Source organism: Cryptomeria japonica, chromosome 11, assembly GCF_030272615.1.
Source record: "Cryptomeria japonica chromosome 11, Sugi_1.0, whole genome shotgun sequence".
NCBI lineage: Eukaryota > Viridiplantae > Streptophyta > Pinopsida > Cupressales > Cupressaceae > Cryptomeria > Cryptomeria japonica.
Genome location: NC_081415.1, coordinates 637,505,777 through 637,529,733, shown reverse-complemented (window position 1 = coordinate 637,529,733; position 23,957 = coordinate 637,505,777). Strand labels below are relative to the sequence as shown.

At 39.2% G+C, this 23,957-nt stretch overlaps 1 protein-coding gene across 2 annotated transcripts in view; it reads left to right on the top strand.

Annotated features, from left to right (window-relative positions):
• LOC131063173 (carboxyvinyl-carboxyphosphonate phosphorylmutase, chloroplastic) overlaps nt 1-23,957 on the top strand; it is a 116,037-nt gene that overhangs the window by 13,937 nt on the left and 78,143 nt on the right. For both annotated transcript variants that reach the window (XM_057996959.2, XM_057996958.2), the window contains 3 exons: nt 23,090-23,172; nt 23,307-23,331; nt 23,465-23,484. In XM_057996959.2, the coding sequence (XP_057852942.1) occupies nt 23,090-23,172; nt 23,307-23,331; nt 23,465-23,484 (128 nt within the window). The remainder of the gene's footprint in view (nt 1-23,089; nt 23,173-23,306; nt 23,332-23,464; nt 23,485-23,957) is intronic.

Genomic DNA, 23,957 nt, shown 5'->3' with positions numbered 1-23,957 from the left:
CAAAATCGATGTACCAATGATGAAAAATGAATCAAAACATGTGAACCCTCAAAGTCTGCAACCTCTGATAACAGCAAGGTATAAACTCTTCGATCTGCCAAAGGAATATCGCTGTCTCCCCTTACTCAAGAATATGCTTCCACAAGGCAATCCTCTTCAAATCGGAAAATCTGAAAAATCTGATAATCTGAAGCATAACAAAATCTAATATGAAAAACTCCAATTAGCTCATATGAGATGACTGAAGTATCATCTCCTCAATGCAACCCCTCGAGAGATCTTTCACCCTCTCAGTTATGCGATCAATGGGAGTTTCCATTCCCAAAGACCCTTAGTCTGCAAACACCCACTTGGTTCTACAAAACCAATTCAATCAACAATTCACAATTCAAGTCTGCCTTCTCTTCCATCACCCTCTTCTATTTATCTTTTTTCATAACCTGTCATGATGTAATGACCCTTACTATAAAGGCCACTAATAAACCCCAAATCTGAACTGAGACAATTTGTCAAACACTTGGCATGCACTGAATTGTATTGTTTGTGATGTAGTGTTTCAATATGATAGTTGTTTTGAGCATCAAGTACAATTGAGATAACAATACCAATATTGAAATGTAACACAATAAACAATAATGAAACTCTAAATATTCATGCAAGGACTTCAATGCTAATATATCATGAATTTCCCAAATTCTGATTGCATTGTTCAGTAGACTAATTTTCTAAAAATGTATGACTGTTACAAACTCTTACACATGAGCACTGAATTTATGACAAGAGAATGTATAAACTATCACACATGAACAATGACCTTGCAATGCACCTTCTCTACTATATCAATCCAACTACAAGATAGCAATGTCTGATTACAATGGACTGTTTTCTGAATACATGTATGACTGTTACACTGTGCACTTCTATCATAAAAATTGACAACAAAACCATGCAATGGAACCTGGAAATCGCTCCTTGAACTCCGATTATGAAATGCTGATGAAAGGAGGACTGGACTGTCCCAAGAATGCCCTGCTGTCACTACCGTACTGTCCCTGCTGCAGGCCGTACCTGGGTCGTACTGTGCGGCTGCAGTACCAAATTTTGAGCTGGGATGAATTCAAAACCCTTATTCACCAAATACAAGCCCTCAAATCAACCTTCAATTGAAATCCAACATGAAATGGCTGAGTACCATCTCCAATAACGCAACCCTTCAGAAGATATTTCACTTCCTCAGTTATGCTAATCTAAGGGAGTTATCGTTCCCAAAGATCAATGATATTTGCAGACCTTCAAGCTCCACAAATGCTCAAGTAGATGCACTAGAGAAAATAGACTTCGATGCCAAATGAGAGACCCATGGGGTCTATTTATACATTTTTTAGAATCTTCCTCTAGAAGATCCATAACTTTCTAGAAGTATCCATAATAGAATCTTCTAGAAGCCTCTTAGTCTTTCTAGAAGTATCCATGACTTTCTAGAAGTATCCATAATAGAATCTTTTAGAAGCCTCTTAGCTTTCTAGAAGTATCCATAATAGTCTTTTAAAACCTCATTGCACTTTTTAGATAAAAAGTAACTTCATAAAATAAAAAGTGCACCTCAATAACATTTTGGCCCCAAATAAAAAGTAATAATAAAATATAATAAATATAATGTCTCCAAGAGCATAATGAGCCATCCAATCACCAAATAAACGCCAAAATGACTCTCTCATCACAACCATCTGCCTACGAGAGTCTGGAATAGGCAAATCCACATAAAGTGTCATGTCATACTAAAGAGGGGACATGACGGTCCGCCCTTCCTGAAATTGCTTGGCCTCAAGCAATCTCAATGCAGGATGCTGCAGAATGGCTTCAGTCTCCCAAGTGGCATCCTCAACAGGAAGATCTCTCCACTTCACCAAATACTCCCTGATAACTCTCCTGCGGAGCTGTTTCTCCCTACTATCCAAAATAGACTCTGGTAGCAATATCAACTTCCCCTCATCATCCAAGGGTGGTAGCACTGTGGAAGGCACAACATGCTGTCCTAATGCCTTCTTGAGGCACGACACATGGAACACATTGTGCACCCTGCTATCTGCTGGAAGCTCAAGCTCATAAGCCAACTCCCCTACCCGCCTGATAATCCTGAAAGGCCCATAATAGCGCGGCTTAAGCTTTTCTGACCCACTCTTCTTAAGAGTAGACTATCTGTAGGGCTGAAGCATGAGGTAAACCATATCACCAACCTCAAAACTCCTCTCAATCCGCTTCTGATCTACGTACTGCTTGTACTGATTCTGTGCCCTGGCCATATTATCCTTGAGAGCATCAACAATGTCCTTGCTCTCCTGAAGCAAATCCCCGGCACGTGGAACTCTAACATCAGACATCAGCAAATCAATGAAGTTAGGTGCATCATACCCATATAGAGCTCTGAAAGGTGTCATCTGAATCGACATGTGGAATGTAGTATTGTAACAATACTCACACAAATGAATCCATCTCACCCATGCCTTCTGCTGACCAACCACGTAATTCCTCAAATAACCTTCCACCCACTTGTTCACTATGTCCGTCTGTCCATCCGTCTGTGGGTGATAACTAGTGCTAGGTGTAAGCTCAGTGCCACAAAGTCTGAATACCTCCTGCCAAAAGTGACTCAAAAATCTACTGTCCCTGTCACTCACTATGCTGTGGGGTATCCCATGCAATCTGAAGACCTTAGCTACCTGTACTGTTGTGTAAGTAGTAGTGATGGGAAAGAAGTGTGCATACTTCGTCAGTCTATCCACTACTACGTAGATGCAATCATGCCCTTGAGCCTTGGGCAAGCCCGTAATGAAGTCCATAGATATGCATTCCCACTTCTGATCTGGAATGGGAAGTGGCTATAGGAGCCCAGCTGGAAAGGTGTGCTCTTGTTTGTTCTGCTGACAAACAGGGCACTCACGAACATACTGCAAAACATCTGACTTAAGCCCTTTCCAAGTGAACCGCTCCCGAACCTGTCTATATGTCTTGAAGTACCCGGGGTGACCAACTGTAGGTGAATCATGAAGAGCCCTCAATATAGATTGCTTCACCTTCGATCCTGGGACTAGAAATATCCTGCTCTTGTAGATAATCAAATCATCTACAAGTGTATACCGGGTATCAATAACTGACCCATCAACTATCCCTGACGCCCATGGGTCTCTAGCATACTCTGCCACTATCATATGTCTCCAATCCTCTGATATTTCAATCAATGCACTGAGATGTGGTCTACGTGACAATGCATCCGCTACCACATTCTGAGTCCCTCTCACATATGATATGTCAAAATCGTAAGCTTGTAGCTTACTCACCCACTTCTGCTGTCTATCGTTGAGATCTCTCTAACTAAGGAAATGCCTCAAACTGTTGTGGTCAGTTTTAATACAAAACTTACTACCCACTAGATACTGTCTAAACTTAGCCAATGCGTGCATGATGGCTAACATCTCCTTGTCATAGATGCTGAAAGATCTCTCTAGACCACGGAGTTTCCTGCTCTCATATGCAATAGGGTGCTTGTCCTGCATCAACACAACACCTATACCATCGCCGGATGCATCACATTGAAGCTCAAATGGCTTCGAGAAATCAGGCAAGGCTAACACCGGGCATGAGGTCATGATCTCCTTGAACCTGTCAAAGCAAGCCTGTGCCTCCGATGTCCAAACAAAGGCCCCCTTCTTCAGCAAATCTGTCATAGGGGCTGCATGTCGTGAGTATCCACTAACGAATCTGCGGTAGAAGCCACATAGGCCTAGGAACCCTCTCAACTGTGTCAAGTTCTCAGGAATAGGCCACTCTACTATAGCACGGATCTTATCAGGATCCATCCTTACTCCCTCTGCACTGATAATATGTCCCAAATACAAGAGCTCAGTCATACCCAAATCACACTTGGACTCCGTGGCATACAAGGACTCCTTCTGCAATATGCTCAATACTGTCTCTAGATGCTCAAGATGTTCCTGCCATGATCTGCTGTATACCAAAATGTCATCGAAGAAAACCAATACAAATCTCCTCAACTGATGATGGAAGACCTTATTCATCGTAGACTGAAAAGTAGTTGGTGCATTGGTCAACCCAAATTGCATGACCACAAACTCAAAGTGTCCACAATGACATCTAAATGCCGTCTTCTCCACATCCTGCTCTCTAACTTTGATCTGATGATATCCTGATCTCAAATCTATCTTGCTGAAGTAGCATGCCCCATGAAGCTCATCTATCAGCTCATCAATCCGTGGGATAGGGTATCTATTCTTAATAGTCCTCTTGTTCAACACCCCATAGTCAATGCACATATGTAACGAGCCATCCTTCTTCTTCACCAACACTACTGAAGAAGCAAAAGGAGACTTGCTTGGTCTAATATGCCCCATCTCAAGCAGCTCCTTGATGGTTTTCTCAATCTCATCCTTGAGTCTCTTAGGATGCCTGTATGGTGTGATCATCACGGGTTTAGCACCCTCCTCTAACTCAATGATGTGCTCTATTCCCCTATCAGGGGGTGCACCAGGTGGAATATCACTGAACACCCTATCATACCGTTCTCTCAATCTCTGAATGTCAGGGTGATACTCTGCCTTCTGATGCTCCTCCTGTGTAGGCATGAGAGTACACATGGCTGCCCATCCAATCCCATCGTGTCTAACCAACCTCTCCATGCGCCTGAAAGAAATAGTTCTAACATCACTATTTCTGATAGCCCTCAATACATGCTGTCTCCCATCAACCTCAAACTTAATCTCCATGTCTCTGAGTCTGAGAGTGACCTCACCCAATGAATGTAACCAAGTCATCCCCAATACAATGTCTAGGTCACCCATGTTAACTACATGGTAATCCGCTTTGAACTCATAATTGTTCAAGTGTAGAAGCATGTTTCTAATCATCCTGTTACACTTAAGAGTGTAACCATCAGCAACCTATACTCAGAGACTCTCAAACTCCTCTGTCTCAATGCCATGGCGCTCAACCAATCGTGCATCAATGAAATTGTGCGTAGCACCTGTGTCAACTAGGGTAATCACCTTCTGTCCTGCTAGAACTCCATGCAATCTAAAGGACCCCTCCTGCTGAATACTGGACAAGCGTGCCTGCTGCAAATGTAACTCCGGCTTATCCTTAGGCTCTGTAGCTTCTGCCTCTGCCTCCGGCTCTGTGTCACTGTGTTCATCCTCATGTACTGCGCTATCTGAATCTGAGTCCTCATAGTATGCCCACATAACTCTATTGGCCTTCCCCTTAGGCTTTAACGGACAGTCATGATCCCTGTCATAAGGACCTTTGCAATAGAAGCATAGCTTCTTCCTGCGTAGGTCATTAAGTGCCTCAGTATCCAAGGGTGTGGTGGATTTCCCCTTGGTATCAACCTTCCTCCCCTTCTCCTTATCAAACTTCTTATTATCTCTGAAAGAAGTAGAACTCCTAGGGGTGAATTTGCTAGAAGGTGCTATAAGCTCCATACTGCGAGCTTTCCTCATGGCCTCCTGTAATGTCGATGGTTCAAATGCCTTGATCCAACCCTTGAGGGGTTCAGACAATCCCTCAGTGAATAGTATGACCAACCGTCTTTCTGATACATCCTGTACCATAACTGACAACCGTTGAAACTCATTGATATACATCTCCAAGCTGCCTATCTGTCTCAACTGTGCAAGATCACGAAAGAATATCTCAGGATCCTTCCTATCAAAACGCTCCACCAATCTGTCTACAAAATCCTGGTATGAAGTCGCCTGGTTGTGCTGTAAAGTAACCATACCATGTGACCACCAGTCATGAGCTGCGCCCTCCAAATGCAAGGTGGCGTATCTGATGGCATCTATCTCCGACATGGGCCTCAATGCTAAGAAGGTATCCAACTTATGTATCCATGCCTATGCTGTCATCCGTCCACTACCATCAAAGGAAGGTAAAGTAAGCTTGCTAGCAGCTCGCTGCAACTCACTGTCATGGCCTCTAGGTCTCCTGTTCTGCTGAGTACTCCTCATGTGCTCTCCTCTGATTCAGGTAACGATCAAAATTAAGTAACTCACGCACATGTGGTGGTAATGCCTGCCACTCTGCAGTAGCAGCTCTAAGATCATCCTGAAACTCATCTTGTACATCGCCCTCTCCTGCCTCCTGAGCCTCCTCTCTAAGGAAAGTAGGACGAGTAGGTCTATCCGCTGTCCAAGACCTGTGCCTAGGAGCACCCTGTGAACCTGCTACACTCCTATTGTCATGATCAGGTGTAACTCTACCCTGCTCCTGAACTCTGGGCTGAACCACTCTCTCCATCATAGTGGTCAAAGCACGCAATGACTGGACTATCTCCTGCTGTCCAGTAGCCATGGTTCTGAAAAAGTCCCTAGCCTCATCATCCTCATTCCTGGGAACTCTAGGTGGACTCTGTGACTGTCTCTCACCCATGGTAAGAATGTTTCTATACTCCTGTTCACCCTCTAGTGCTGCTCTTCTGCGTGTGTAGTACCTGTGATGCCCCAATGCTAATGGATGCATCAATGTTTCTTACCCAACAGGATGGCAAGAACACCGCTCTGATACCACTGTAATGACCCTTACTATAAAGGCCACTAATAAACCCCAAATCTGAACTGAGACAATTTGTCAAACACTTGGCATACACTGAATTGTTTTGTTTGTGATGTAGTGTTTCAATATGATAGTTGTTTTGAGCATCAAGTACAATTGAGATAACAATACCAATATTGAAATGTAACACAATAAACAATAATGAAACTCTAAATATTCATGCAAGGACTTCAATGCTAATATATCATGAATTTCCCAAATTCTGATTGCATTGTTCAGTAGACTAATTTTCTAAAACTGTATGACTGTTACAAACTCTTACACATGAGCACTGAATTTATGACAAGAGAATGTATAAACTATCACACATGAACAATGACCTTGCAATGCACCTTCTCTACTATATCAATCCAACTACAAGATAGCAATGTCTGATTACAATGAACTGTTTTCTGAATACATATATGACTGTTACACTGTGCACTTCTATCATAAAAATTGACAACAAAACCATGCAATGGAACCTGGAAATCGCTCCTTGAACTCCGATTATGAAATGCTGATGAAAGGAGGACTGGACTGTCCCAAGAATGCCCTGCTGTCACTACCGTACTGCCCCTGCTCCAGGTCGTACCTGGGTCGTACTGTGCGGCTGCAGTACCAAATTTTGAGTTGGGATGAATTCAAAACCCTTATTCACCAAATACAAGCCCTCAAATCAACCTTCAATTGAAATCCAACATGAAATGGCTGAGTACCATCTCCAATAACGCAACCCTTCAGAAGATATTTCACTTCCTCAGTTATGCTAATCTAAGGGAGTTATCGTTCCCAAAGATCAATGATATTTGCAGACCTTCAAGCTCCACAAATGCTCAAGTAGATGCACTAGAGAAAACAGACTTCGATGCCAAATGAGAGACCCATGGGGTCTATTTATACATTTTTTAGAATCTTCCTCTAGAAGATCCATAACTTTCTAGAAGTATCCATAATAGAATCTTCTAGAAGCCTCTTAGTCTTTCTAGAAGTATCCATGACTTTCTAGAAGTATCCATAATAGAATCTTCTAGAAGCCTCTTAGCTTTCTAGAAGTATCCATAATAGTCTTTTAAAACCTCATTGCACTTTTTAGATAAAATGTAACTTCATAAAATAAAAGGTGCACCTCAATAACATTTTGGCCCCAAATAAAAAGTAATAATAAAATATAATAAATATAATGTCTCCAAGAGCATAATGAGCCATCCAATCACCAAATAAACGCCAAAATGACTCTCTCATCACAACCATCTGCCTACGAGAGTCTGGAATAGGCAAATCCACATAAAGTGTCATGTCATACTAAAGAGGGGACATGACACATGAGAGGCTTCTAGAAGAGGGTAGGTACACTTTATTTATTTTAAGTGACTAATTTAATTATTATTTTATTTTTATACTTTAGTCACTTTTAATTAAATTAGTTAAATATAAAGTCACTTTTTAATAATTAATTTATTTTAATGACTTTATAAAAAAATAATTTAATTAATTTCTCCTTATTACTCCTGTTAGCCAAAAGGCTAAAATTGGAGACATTATAGAAGGGGTGCGCCCCTAGCTGACTATGCCTATAAATAATGAGAAATGAGAACTCTCCCATATCATCATATTGCAGATTCTATACTTTTAATAAGAATTGAAGGTTTTCCCCTTGAATTGGCTTGGTTTTTTAACAATATTTTCTATCATATTGAGCTCTATTTCTATGGCTCTATAGGTAATTCATTACAAATGGGTGTCAGAGCAATGATTTGGGCCAAATATTTTTTTTTTGCCATATCTTTCACCTTGCAATTTTTCAGTAATTTTTTTCAGGGAATCTGGGAATATATACAAGGAAGTTACAATCCAAATTTTAGATTTCTATGATCAATTTTGAGCGAATTATTGTGATGTTGGTGTTTTTTATATATTTGCTCTATAGGCCACAAGACAAAGAAATTTTCTGATATCTTTGTAACTTCTGAAAGCTTTAAAAAACATAGTTGGGGCTAGTTCTTTGAATGTTATATTCAGGCACCAGAAGAGTCCTCAACTCAGGATTCATGAGTGTTGGAGCGTGATGTTTCCTTTTGGGATATACCTGATTTTTGCCAAAAATAACAATTTTAACAATACAATTTATTTACAAGAGTATTCTGTAAATAAATTCCATTAAGGGCGTCTTTGGACATGTAGTGTCGCGGTTAAAACACTTTGTTGGTGAAGCGGCCACCAAGGTTCAAACCCCTGCTAGGCCATTGTGCTCGTAGGCCTTGTGTCTTCGCTGGGTCGTTGTGCTCGCGGGTTTGAACAAGTGAAGTGTGGGGATGAGGTCCCCCGATTGTGGCCTCACCGGTTCATAGCTCCGGATCCAAAGCGTTTCACGTGGAGCCGGAGGGCGTGTCATGCCAGTGTCGCCGGTCACGGTAAAAAGTTTACCAGGCATTATTTAAAAAAAAAAAAAATTCCATTAAGGGCAAGTAAACTTAGAGAAAATTAATTAACATCAAGCATTATGATCATGAATAATCCCTACTGAAAACAAGTATCCTAAATGCATTTGATCCATTTCATAGCATATATCAAACAACCAACCATATTAGGAATTTGATGGGAAAGCATGGTAGGATGCTTAGAGACTGTCCCCCACAACTAAGCCCAAGAGTGCAGAACGACCATCCGAGTCAATTCAACCCCTTGGCCCACAAGCAAACCAACTTGGGGTGGCCTACTTAATTGGGTGAACCAGTACTGCTGCATCTTCCTACCACGTTTCCTCACTAAGTCCAGATATGATTGCTTGTAGAAAATCAAATGAATAATTTAATAATTACTAATGTTTCTTGATGAATTGGCAGTTTGATTCAATAAATGAATTAAAGCTTCCTAATAGATTTAATAACAAATAATAGATTCAACCATATTGCATACCAATCACTTATAAAATATTAAAGATGGCTGCCTTTTTTATGAATTAAACTCAGACTCAGAATTCTTGTACGATTTCACTTGATTGATGGATCATTGGATTGTTGTTGAATGATTGATTGATTGAATGAATTCCTTTGATTGTATGATTTGAGGATTTGGTGAGTGACGATTAAGTGATTGTTGATTAGATGATTGATAAGTGATGATGTAATGAATGCTGGTTTGATATGTTGGTGAATGATGATTGAATAAATGCTGATTTGATAGAATAATTTGTTGATTGATTGTTTGCTTGATTTGTTAATTGATGATTGTTTTTGTGGCTTCATGAGTGAGGATTGATAAGTCATCCTTGAATGCTTGGACTGATTTCTCATTTATACTTATTTGGTGAAAGGGTCACCACCTTTCATAAGAATTGAGTCACCACCCTCTATTCCTGCCTTTGAGAATAATAAATTGTTTTCCAAATGGATCTCCCTTCGATTTCCTCCTCAAATGAAACACCAGCTACATCCTTATCTTCGTTTCAAAACCATCCCTAAGAATACAAATTTATCCTTTGATTAACATCATCTTTGTTAGTGCATCTGCTACCAACATGAAAGGTCTCACAAAAAAATAGGCCACCAACTCCAGTGCAATCATGGCTCTCCCATTGAAAGTGATATCAACGTCTTTGTATGCTTCAGATATCTTTAGAAATTCAATTCATTACAGTTTAGTGCTACATTTACAAAATTCGTAGAGATAACTTCCTTTCCCCACAACATGTGCAATTTTTGTCCTGGTACAAACCACCTCATCCCTAAGTTTACCAACAACATTCTAATAAGTAACATTTGATATTTCTGTGATGTATCAGCTGAGAAATACATATTATTTTAGCTTATACAAAGCCATTTACTGTTGGTATTTTGGTTATGTTGATATGGTTTTGTCATTGATGTCAACACCTATTAACACTTATCAACTTTGGCACTTTGGAGAATTGGCAATGTTCACCGGCAAGCAAGTGACTTATGCACAGTTACCGGTATCTGGTACACCGGCAGGATATGTTGTTCACCGGCACTTGGAATGACATGGAAAACACTTGGTTATGTTGAAGACATCCTTTGGACACTTTGTCTTGGAGATTTGTTCATTGGTATATTCGTGTTTGCATATTTGCTGTTACCGGCAAATAGGTCTAGAATAAGCACCGACAGGCTTATCTATTCCAGATCAGCACAACACGCTTTGGAGATGATTTTGTTGTTATTGTAAATGCATTAAGCCGACATGTTGAATCGGATATTGCATCGGTTATTGATTTACTTGTAATTGTTTTATTGTAATATCTTTTAGAGCCGACCTACTAAAATTGGTCTTAGGTTATGGTATATATGTAAGATCTTATTTGTAAGATCGATATGCGATTGGGAAAAGGAATTGTGAGAAGGTATATGCGAGAATAAGCAGAGCTATACCCGCAGACATCATTTGAAGGTGAAGCAAGGTTTTTGTAAAGGCATATCAGAACTGAACCAGTACTGAATCCAGCATATGAAGATGCTATTTTGAGCAGTACATCATTATTGGATTTAACCATCCAATTGTAGTCAGTGTGACTCCTATTTGTGTTTGAGTAGTGAGCTCTAGGCGCTTGGCCTTTCTACATGTGCAGACCCCATTTGTATACACATACTATCTGCAGTAGTATCATCTGATTGTGGGTAAGGTTTCCCACTGTGGTTTTTCCCCTTACAGGGTTTCCACGTACAAATATTGGTGTTATGTGTTGTGGATGTTATTGTCTTTCTGTTTCATGCATTAATCTTTACCGGTACTGCAATTAACTGATAAATTGTCTACCGGCATAAAGTTTGGTTTACCGGTATTAAGCATTAAGGTTGGTTAAGTTGTTTTTGGTTTGAATTTATTTGACAACTGATTCACCCCCCCCTCTCAGTTCTCTCCGGGACCTAACATTTACAACCCACAATTTTTTTTCTGCTACTTGCTCATCTGGATATGTGCTTCTTGCTGTTGCATATAGACATCTTTCAGCTTGCTATTGAAAAATGTTTTTTGCATTTGGTTTGTAAACATTTAAGTCCAAAATTGCTGCTATTCTCTGCAGATAAGATTGATTATTGCACCAGGAGAACCAGATGCCCTTGGAGTTCTCCTTGTTTCTTTCTAAAGGGTCAGAAAGATTCAAACAATTGTTGCATTTGGACCAAAAGAACTGTTCATTTCCTTTCCACTCCGGTCTGAGCCCCTGCTTCTTATCTTCTCTGTATTCAACCATATTAAAATCATTGACAACAATCCAATGTGCCTTGGGGAGTGAAGAGGCCAGCCACCACCATAGTTTGGGCCTATCTCTGTAATCATTGAAAATAAAAATTTAAAAAATCAGAAAATGTAAAATTAAATTACTATTTCAATCATAGTTGAACTACTCGCCAAAACCAAAAACTCGCCAAGGCTTGAAAAAAACTTGGCAAAATCTTGGTGAAAACTCAACAAAAAACTCGGGAACTTAAAAAATTGCTTAAATTTAATTAGAAATGCATTTTTTTGCAAAATTCAATAAGGAGATGCATCCAATGAGTCAATAAATGAGAACACAAAAGAAACAAGACAAATCTAGATAAATTTAATTGATTTTCATTTAAATGCAAATTGGGTACAATATCCCATCCTCATGAGGAATGCTGATGGTTGGAAGCAAAATAGTAAATTTTTCACATCAATAGAATTACATATTCCTCTTCCCAGCTCTAGTAAAAACTAGTGGAGAGGTAGAACTAAAGGGTCTTGTCCTAGAAGTCTGCTGTGGTTGTGCCTCCTCGCTCGGTATGACTGGCTCAGGTTGTGGCTCGACCTCCATCTTGGTTGTAGCTCTTAGCACTGACAATGCCTCCTCATCATCCTCATCCTCCTCAATGTCATCCAGTGTGAATCCAAATCCACCCCCTCCTCCTCCATAGCTCGCCTCTCCAAATCATAGATGTCATCCTCAGTAAACAATGGAGGCTGCTCTTGCGATGTCCGATCATTGTAAGGATCTATATCATCCAAATCAATTGGACCAACTGGTGCTTCCTCTACCTTATGCGCAACCAAAGATTGGAAATGCTTGGGAGGGTGTTTTTCCCCTTATCAACAAATTAGAAAACTCATAATGATGAAATGAACTTATTTTTGACATTTTTAACATATGAAGGAGTGCGGCTGAGTTTTTAATACTGACTCGCTGAGTTTTTGTCAAAAACTCGAGTTTTTGGCGAGTCAATGGCGTAAAAACTCGCTAGAGAAAAAAACTCATTGAGTTTTTTGCAAGTAGTCCATCTATGATTTCACTTACCTTCAATAGCTCCAAATTCGAAAAGGATCTAAAAATCCCTTGAGACATGTGGTGGTTTGTGATGAACATCTGGATGTCCTTAGCCTCTGCATACACTTGTTTGATCCATTCAATTTTATTCCTAATCTTTTATAGCATAAGATTGAGTGAATAGACTACACAAGGTGTCCAAAAGATGTGATGATAGCGTTCCTCAACCAACAAACCAACAACTCTACAATTTTTTGCATTGTCCATTATGACTTGAACAACATTGTGGGGTCCCACTTTCTCAATGGCGGAGATGAAAAATATCTGTAATAAATTGGCCATCTTTTACTTGGCCCTCACAATCCACAACTTTAAAAAACATTGCCCCTTTAGGGGACACCGCTATGACATTGATCAAGGGACGATTTTTAGAATCTTTTGACCCATTTGAAACAATTGATACACCTGTCTCAGCCCATGAATCCCTTATGGGCTTCAATGCATCTTCAACCCCTTTCACTTCTCTTTGCAATAAGGTTCCATGTACCTTCTCATAACCTGGGCCCTTATAGCCTCTTGGAGCTTCATTAACAATTTTCAGCATTTTCTCCCAATATGGGGAGCGAACAACATTGAAAGCCAACCAATTTGCATATATTCAGCTTGCTACATCTTGGTCGGCAATGTCTCGACTTTCATTTTGAAATGCGGTTTCTAAAGGCTCCTTCGATCTTTTGCGTGTATTGGGTGCTTCACTTTGAGACTTAGCTGTGGAAAAGAAGGGGTGGTTTTCTATTAAAACATTGGGATTAGATGGGGGTTGCATTACCTTTGTTTTTTTTCGAGTGATTTGATTCAATCTACGGGCTTCTCTCTCTTCCACAGCCTCATGCTCCCTAATATATTTCAACACCGTCTCATCTATTATAGGCACAACATCTTTTCGAAGCCTTTTTTTGATGCCTCTTCCCGGTATTCCACACAAATGGCCTACCACCTAAAAATATGAACTATTACGTTCTTTACCACATCCTTGGCATCTCCAACGAAATGCCCCACCTCCTGGAAGTGGTCTTATAATGTCAACATACTTCCATAGGGGAGAATTTGGATCATTTCTTTGTTTTGATTGTTCATTTGTGCCTATGGAGGAAGAGGTAGATGCCATGGGCCCGAACCGGATTAGGACCCGAACCAGGACCAGATCGGATCAGTGCCATGGGCCTGGGGGGCGAACCCTGCAACTTATTTATTTAGAAATAAACAATTAATATTTATCACTTCTCTCAATGAAATCACTTCAGAAATTTTTGGTAATATGTTTGATCCTTTATTAGATATTATATTTAGAATTTTGCTTAGAGAATTTAGACTTATTTTAGCAGCAGCTAATAGGTTAACTTTAAATCTGCTGCAAATTACAATTAATTGGAATGTGTTTGAAAGGTCTTGAAAACTGTATACTAGTTATTGATGACGATTCTAATTCTTTAACACAGCAAACTTCTGTGCAATCTATGGGTAAGATGGACCCAGATCTGAATCAGGGGTTTTCATCCTCTTATTCACTAATGGAATTTAAAGGGATTTTATCCTCTAATTCCAGATCTTAAGGGTTTCATCCTTAGGTCAGATTGAATCATAGTTCCATGTTCCAAAGGAGATGCATTCCCTTCCTTTTTTCTTCCTTCTCCTTGCTTGGTCTTCCTTATATACCTTTTCTTTTAGTGGACGTAACTTTTCACATGTCCTTTGACCATTATTAAAACTTGAACTTTAATTTTAATTTTAGTTTATTATTAATTTACCCCTCTTAAAAGAAATTGCTGGGACTTTTAGGAGGGGGCATTACATACATGGCTGTAATTGGTGCAACAACTTAGCTTTCTTGAATGGTATCTGCAACAAAAGGGACAGGAAAACATGCGATAAAGCTATAGAGCTGAAAAACTAAGTGTTGCAGCTAGAGGGTCGAGTGATCAATCATAGAAAAGAAAATGACATAGCTTTGAATGAGTACTGTTTTAAGGCTAGAAGCCTAGAGATGGACATGGCCAAGTTGAAGGGCAAAGAGCAATGATGGCAGCAATCTTGAACATGAATTGAGAGTTTGAGAAATAGGAATCAGAATTAGTGACAAAGCTTTTGCAGGTTTAGGTTCAAGTCATGGCAGATACAAAAGCGACTAGAGAGATGATTCATACCACTGACAATGTTAAGAGAGCTTACAAGAAACTGGAGACAGAACACCATCGTGGAAAGCTAGCATTTAACAATTGCTTCACCTTTTTAACAACCATGCAGCCCAAACCAAGACCTGTGCTCTCCAGCTCTGTGCAGCTATTTCTCATTTGTACCCGACATTTATGCTGTCTAGTTGTCAGCATGAATTTAGACTGAGCAAAAGTAAGGAAATTTGTAATCAAGCTTGTTATTATCCAGTACATAGTAAACACGAAGGATGCAAGGGATTAATAAAGGAGTATTATGCATCCATGTAATGTTAGGTTCATATGCATTGTTGTTGTAAACTGTCATGCCTGGTATTCCCACTTCTGTATGTACATGTTGAATGGTTGTTTTCAGAGTTTTTCACTCATGATCTATAGAGTAATCTGTGGGAATCAGGTCTATAAGTTATGAGGAATATTATTGAATCGATTTTTTCTTTTCTAATACTGTGCTGTTCATTTATGATGGTTGTATATATCTCCTTCTAATTATTTTTCCCTTTTCCTATGAAGGAATGTATGGTTCAATATTGAAGCTCTTTGTTGTAAGGTTAACTACCTTAAGTAATTAGACATTGCAGTCATCTCTTTGGCCAGATTTTAACGTATATATGTTTCTTTTCTAAAGGATAGGAAAAATATAAAATAATAGTTTGAGCTGCATGTTTGCTATCCTTGTCCTGTAATGGAATGAGAATTGCATACTGTTGATGGGTGTTTTATGACCACACCAACGTTGAATAAAGTTTCCAACAGTCATTCTATCCTCTCTTGAGCAAAAACCCCTCGTATGCTAAGATTGCGAAGATCATAGAGGCGACTCCAAGGTTCCTATTGCGAACTTGCGACTTTATGCTGGATATGAGCTCGTTTGGCTTGATGTTTTGCTGGTAATCCAAGGGGACTTATGTGCAGTGAAGAGGATTTGAACGAATTTGTATTTCAAGGAAATTTTGTGAATGGTTTGGCGATAAGTGCTTTTTTTGGAACTTTTCTCAGTAAAGTGCAGAACTGAAAAGACAACAAAGGCTCAGGTGAAATGGACCACACTTTGTTTTGCCAACATTAGACAACTACGCAAAGGGAGGTGCAATCTTCAAAGGTTGTGCAAAAGATTTTCATATTACCAATGAACACCATCAAAGAACAATGCTCACTCGATAATAGAAGTTAAACATACACATTCAAGAGGCCCTGTCCAACCTTACACTGCAAATAGAAATCATCTACCTACAAAAGGTATGCATGAACGATTTCACCATGAAACAATGCTCTCTATCTCATTCATCTACTTGCTTGAAAATAAATCTAATCTATTTGATGAAGAGAAACCATGCAACTCCAAAATAACTCAAGTAATCACCAAAATCAATGAATCACTCTTATCATCTTGACAGCTTATAACAACAATTTCTTACAAATTCTCCCTCTACAAATGAAGGGGTGAACACCTTTTATAGGCCCCAAAATGAAAATGGACTACCAAGATTACAATGAGATGAACGGTTAAGATATGCTCATGCAAAACCCTGATTAGGGTTTGACCAAGAATGACTATATGTGGCACCAAGTGGTGGGTATGACAATAAATGAGGAATCATGCCCATTTGCATTTAATAACCCATCACTCCCAAATAAGGTGTCTGCTTTGCATTAAATGACCCACTAATCCATCAAAACACCCACTATGCATTAAATGATCCATCACTCCATCATACATTTAATAGATTCTCGTCCAAAATAGGACGACCATTATCTCACTCCTTGATGGCAAATGCGATGAATCTAGTCATGACAATCTCAAGATCGGAGACACTTGGCGCAATCTCCAATTTATTTTCCAACATGGCAGTATCCTTTTCACACTCGGAGAAAAACTTCTTCCATCTTAGCACAACCTCCTGGGCCTTGTGTGTTATGCTTGAGAACAAGGAAACATTCTCCAGATATTCCTTCGAGAAGGATTCCACAAAGAAGAATCCATGCAGTCTGTCCTTTAGGTTGTCCACTGTCAGCTCCTCGTTAGTAAGTCTTTTTGCAAACAATGTGTTGACAGTATTGAGAATTTCTTCTTGAACTTTCTTGACTGTCATCCTCAATAGAGATGACTCCATATTAGAGCTTTTGAAGAATTCTTTCCCAGTACTTACTGCAAAGAACCATCGAGGGAAGTCATATGCCTCATTTTCCCTGATGACTTCTCCATCTATTAGCGCCTGCTTGGGAATCTCCATTAGTGCCTCAAGACGTGGAATGGTCAACTCTTGATAGATGTGCGTATCCTCCCATGAATGCTCCATGCTTTCCAATCTGCCAAGGATAGCTAGGATCCTCTAGTAGAACCGAGCCAAATCTTCAATGAATTTGCAAGCTATGGTGAAGATGTTCTCTACCCATTCCTTGGAACATTGAGCGATTTTCCTTATTTCTTCAAGTCCATCCACTGATTCCTTTGGAAGAGAAGAGGAACAAAAGTTTGATCTTCCTCTTTGGACGGACACATTAAGCGTTGTACATACTCACATAAAGCTTTGTTCTCACTCTTCAAATTCTTATTTTTCTTTTCCACTTTCTTCATCTACTCCTTCAATGGTAGGGAAGATTCATCAAATTCTTCTATCACTTGTGCCTTTGTAGCACGCGCTAGGTCAATTGCTATAACATCATACTCATTTGGAGTGATCTTGTTTCTCTTCTTGTCAAACTTGGGCACAACCACATGCAAAATACTGGATCCTAATTCATCTCTCGTGACCTTAGAGAATTTCTTCGCCACCTTCTTCTTTGTTGGCTTGTTTATTTGGGTCAAAAATTCCTTAGTTTCAAGTGTAGGATCCATTTCTTCCTCTAGCTCCTTCCTCATTCTTTCTTTCAGCCAATTTGGAGCGCTTGCCTGTTGATCCTGTATCTCAAGTTGTTCCTGTTCTTTTGTTACTTGGTCAAAGGGTCCTAAGTCTCCCATTGTTGTTTCTCTAAAACAATCTTGAACATGCTGTTTTGTATCTATAGGAAGTTCTTGTTCTTGATTTCTTTGCGAAACAAGCCTTCGGAAAGCATTGGCATTGAGTATATCTTTTGCCTGCGGAATATCTTGGACTTCTTCTTGGAGTTGACTTCCTGCTAGTTCTCCTGTGAAGATATCAACTTCATGCATGCTTGAGGAGCAATCAGGTGACTGCACTTCTTCCAACCTTTGTCTCTTTTGCTGTGGTTCCTCCCTTGGAACCTCTTGCCTTTTCCTTGTTTGCAAATTCTTGGGGACACTTTTCTCCTTTCTATGTTGTCCTTTCCTGAGGAATTGCTTCTTCTTTGGCTTGAGCTCCTGATGATCCTTCAATGGCCTCATCTTGGGATTCCAAGTCTCCCATCAAATTGTAAGTCAAGCAAGCATTCTTTATTTTCAACTTAGTGATGTGACTTTCAACCCAGTGCCTTGTGAATTTGATAATTGGCTGGCTTAAGATATCCAGATCATCAATTTCTGGTTCTGACTAGTTAGGTGCCTGAATTGGCATATATTTTTCCTTTTGATAATCTAGGTGAATAGTATTCACTATTCACATCTTCTTCTATCTGGTCCGACACTTGGATGATTTCACATATTTTTGTCAATTTAAGAGGCAATTTGGCAAACATCCTTTTACTAATCTCTTAGTCATCCTTGGCGTTAGCCTAATTATCCTCCAGTTGCATCCTATGCCTATGCCTTATGCCAGCTACCATTCTTATCTTATCATACAAATTGAAATCAGATCTTGTGGTGTAAGGTGCGAGGTGGTAGAATAATAGTTCATTCGTTGTCTTCTCCGCTGCTGCCAATGATGGGCACATTTCATCATAATCTCCCATGATTATCAGAAATTCAAGCCCAATTTTCTTCTTCTGAATCTTGTCATAAGGAGTCAGCTGTCTTGTTATTTCCAACAACACCATTTTATCTGTTGGATATCTTGGAGGTCTATAGGGTTGGCCAGAGAATCCTTGGACCCTAATATGAGTAAATCTTGGAGATTGAATGTATCGGGCCCCATACTTCTTCACCAACTTCCTTGCTTCTTGTAACAACCTTGTGTGAATACCTCCTTGTAAAGGTTTGGCAATGTGCATTGTGAAGGTGTCGCTTTCTTGAAGGAAGTAGTGCAACTGTGGATAGCACTCATAGACCTTCAACTATCTTGGACCACATCCCATGGGTCCTTTGCCTAATAATCTGTTGAACTTGCCCATTCTAGCCAACATGTTATCATTATATGAGCTCATGTAGAAGGACTGGGACTGCTTCAAATTCCTCAGCTATTCGTCCAGGTTGTTGCTAATTATTCTCGCTCAATCCTCCATCTTTATGGCATCCATTACTTCTTCAATGAAGTAAAACATCCAAGACTTGAAGATGTATGCCTGTGGACATCCCAGAACCCAACTCATCATCATCACAAGATCAACATTTTCTTGTTTGAAGTCCATGCTAGTGAGCTGCTTGGGCATCTTTGAAATGTGAGGCTTTGGCATTTGCATCCATTTTCTGTTAACGATTCCAACACATCTCTCAATGCCAGAATCATATATCAAAGTCTCTCTTTCCTTGGCCTTCAACATCATGGATTGGAATGCGGGGATTCCAAAAGCTTCACCAATTGCTTCAGCGGTAAGATTTGCCAAGAGTCTACCATTAGGTGCCATAATTGCTCTTCTCTCAACGTCATAATGTTTTGCACATTCCATGATTAGCTCCGGGCATTGGATGGTAGGAACTGCTACAATTCTGCTTCTAACTATTTTCTTGGTGGTAGCTGATGGAGGATGTCCGTCTTGACCAAATATTCTCCTTCTGAATTCTTCCAACTTGAATGTTCCCAAGTTGGTATCACTAACTTCTCTCCATTTTGAAATAATCTTTGTTTTGGGGAGAAATCCTCTCTGTTCATTCTTGATCTGTGTCTGCCTGGAAGTGTTTGCCACCTTGCTGGACTCTGCCATTCTTGCAAAACAAAATAATTAACATTAAATTCATGCAAATGATATCTTAGAAAATTTCCATTAACGGAGGAATTCCATATGGCATATTCTTGACTTGGAACAAATAAAAACCTCCAAAGGGAAAAAGAACTTTTGAATTAATATCACGCCCTAGTTGTTCTTCACTTTTGCTCTTGCTTTAATTTCTCCAAAATGCATTGTGAAGAATGAAATCCCAAGCCGTGTTTAAATAGAAATTCGTCCACCAAGTTGCTAAGTTGGCATCAGGATAAATTTAGCAACTGCATTAATTCATTCCAATCACATTTCATGTTTCCATAACGAGGGGAAGACGACTTGTCATTCTAGCAGACCTCGCTTGTTATACTTGACTTCAAAATAGGAACTTCCATAATGTCTCGAGTTATGCTTCATTAATGCAGAACATTCCATTTTGCATGTTACCAAATTGTCATTCACAAGATTCTTTCTATCCTTGGTGCATACGGGATGTCCTGGAGGATTTCTTTGTCTTGGAAGAAATTTCATGATCTTTTCCATTTCTGAGGAATCCAATAGCGTATACCAATTTGAGATGATTTTCTTGACTTAGCCAATTTTATCATTTCTTCCCTTCCTGGAGGTGGGCGCATTTTTAACCTAGGGAAGGAATTTTCTTTTCTTCATGAAATTTTGTCATTTCACGTCTTGTGAGTGCTTGGGTGCATCCTGTATTGAAGGAAGAATTCTCTAACACTTAACCATTTTTCCCATTTTCCAAGAATTTTGTCTTGCTTGGGGTCCAGAGGAAAAAAATTGCCAACGCTTAGTCATTTTTCCAAAATTGTTTGCATACATGGGTGCATTTTGGCTCTGAGGAAGGAATTTTGCTCAAAAGGAAAAATTCTCTTGCACTATGGATTTGCGCCCCAGGAGCTTGTCTGGGTGCATTTTGGGGGTCAGGGAGGAATTTCCTCCTCAAGGGAAAATCCTCCCTGCCTTAGGATTTGTGCCCAAGGCAGGGATCTAGGCACAAATGAGGCCTAGTGGAGGATTTTCCAAAAAATGGAAAAATCCTCCATTCCTTCTGGTCTGCACCCAAGGCATGAGTTAGAGCACTTCTAGAGGCAGGAGAAGGATTGTGGAAATTTGGAAGAAATCCTCCTGTTCTTGGGAAATGCACCCAACGTGGATTTTTCAAGCTTCGTTCATTTCAAGAAGGATTTCCAGATTTAGACAAATTTTGATCCCCTGCCTTTTCTTCAACTTTCCTTGATTTAGAACTGGATATTCAGGAACATTCTGCCATCAATGCTTTGCCAGTTGCTAGAGATAGACTTTCCAAAAATAGACTTACTAAAAATAGTAAGTTCTTCCAAACACCAAATTAGGGCAAACCGAGACATAGTGACACTAAAAATAGATGCTTCTAAAAACAGTACATCTGTTTAAACGCAAAATTAGGCTAATCTAGGCTGTAGTGAAACTTACTAAAAATAGGAATTCCTCATAATTTGCTCAAATTTCACTGGTAGCTTCCTTGAAGGGTTCTCTTTTCAATGCTTCGCTCAAATTTCACAATGTCCTAAGCTACTTATTTCATTTCTAAGTCTGAAAGATAAAAACCCTAAAATACACAATCAATGCTTCTAGACAGCCAAATTTCTCCAAAACACTTGCAGACTTGGCCAAAATTTACCAAAACACTTGGGGACTTGAGGAGATCTAAGAAATTGCTGCCAAACTGCCCAAAATACCACAACCAAAAGACCAAGTGGACAAAAATGTAGGGTGTCCCCATTTGGAATGGGGTGATGTGTGATTAGGTCACAACACATACATGTATTGGTTCATAACATGATCATAATTCCCATAATGCTAAATAATTCTGACTCTTTTCCTTCTGTTTAGAAACATCCTCATTATAATCATGCACACATGAAACTCTGCAGGAACAATTTAGCTTAGTAGGAACTCAGTCCTCGTGCATCTTTTCCCCATTAACACTTTCAATTTGATGGCACCCAAATCCAATTTGGCAGTCTTCTCATCTGCCTTTCGCATCTTGTCTTTCTTCCTAATTCAATGAGTTAGGTGCTCAGTGCAGATTGGGTTCTCTTCGAGCATGGTTTGACTAGCATTATGAACTCTATTCTGGTCATCAAACTGCATTGTATCCTTCAATAGAACTAGAAGCATATCCTGTTGCATATGTAGCTACTTCTCTATTATCCTCTCAATGTCTTTGTAATTAGATGGCATATCATTGCCATGCACATTTATATTAGAGGCTACTACAGTTTATTTTCAAAGCTGCTAGTAGTAAATATTGATGGTTATTTGAATGTGATTAGTTATTAAAAAAATGAAAACAATATGCACTTGCTGCAATCTTAGTAGTCCACAATAAAGCCAGCAATCTTAGTAGTCCACAATAAAGCCAAGTATGCGTTTGGCTGTCTTTCAGAATGTGGGAAATTTACAATGGCTGTCTATTTTTTAGTGAATGGATTGATTTGTATACTATCATGTTCATGTTGAGGATGCTCTGTGGATCAACCTGATATGATTTATGTTTCATCTGTTCTCTGTCTTTCTGTGATGATGTTTCCTATTGCACACCAGGATATCAGCAGTTGCAAATATTACATGTTGCTATTTTAAGTATTACCTGAAATTAACTTAATTTCTTTTTAATCTGAGGGCCTACGGCTGCACATCTTTTTTAGGAGTTGTATATTTGTTTTTTTTGGATAAACGCTTTGGATCTCGAGTTATGAACCGGTGAGGTCACAGACGGGGGACCTCATCCCCATTTAAACATTCAACAATACCACTCCAGTGGGGTTTGAACCTTGATGGCAAGAACAAGAATTTAGGAGCTGTATAATAATCAAATTGAAACTTTATATAAAGGGTCAACTATTGGAAGTTGTTCTTAAAAGTAGGTGTTTTTTCCTGACCTGCTTGTCTGAATGAAAATCATGTGACTTATTCTTCTTCTTTCTTTGTCTAATGTTTCTTAGCATTGTTATCTGATAATATGCAGATACTGGTGGAGGTAATGCTCTTAATGTTCAAAGGACCATACGGGATTTGATTGCTGCAGGGGCTGCAGGTTGTTTTCTTGAGGTATGTTAAAAGACAACTTCATCACATGGGATGAAGAGCATTTAAGTTACAGTAAGTGTATTTTAATATTTCTCTGAAATTTATATTACTAATGAAGAATAAATAATATGTTCTGTGGTATGCTTTAAAACCAGGATCAAGCATGGCCTAAGAAATGTGGTATGTGGACTTTTCACAATTCCAGAAGTCTTCTCTCTTTGGAAATTTAGTATTGTAGTTGTAATGATATTTGTTGGATAAATATGGTTCTTATGAGTGCTCTGTTTTTCTCCATGTACCCATCTGGAAATAGGGCATATGCGGGGAAAACAGGTAATGTTTATGGATTCCGAGTATATGTGCTTTACCTTTGGAGACATGTTCTTAATGCATTGTTAATTTATTTAGCAAATTAACTTCAGAGACTTGAAGTTTTTAATATAAAACTGCATTTGTATTCTTCTTAAAGGTTTTATGTTGGCATCCGTTTACCTTTCACATTGGTGAATGCCACCAAAATTGTTCTAGATACTACATTCAAGGGGAGGGCAGAAAATTGTAAGCCTAGACTATCAAAATGCATCTCAAAATCTAGCATGAAAATCCCACAGCAAGTGGACAACTATCAAAGTAGATAATAATTATACTAATCAAATCTAAGGCATCTAGCTTCTCCAATCAACTGTTAAGTCAATGATTTCAGACTTGCTTTTTGGAATCCTGACTATTCCTATGTCATCAGAGGACATGTCTTCTTTATCTTTCTGGGCAGGTATATCTTCACATCTTCTTTTAACAGTCAATTT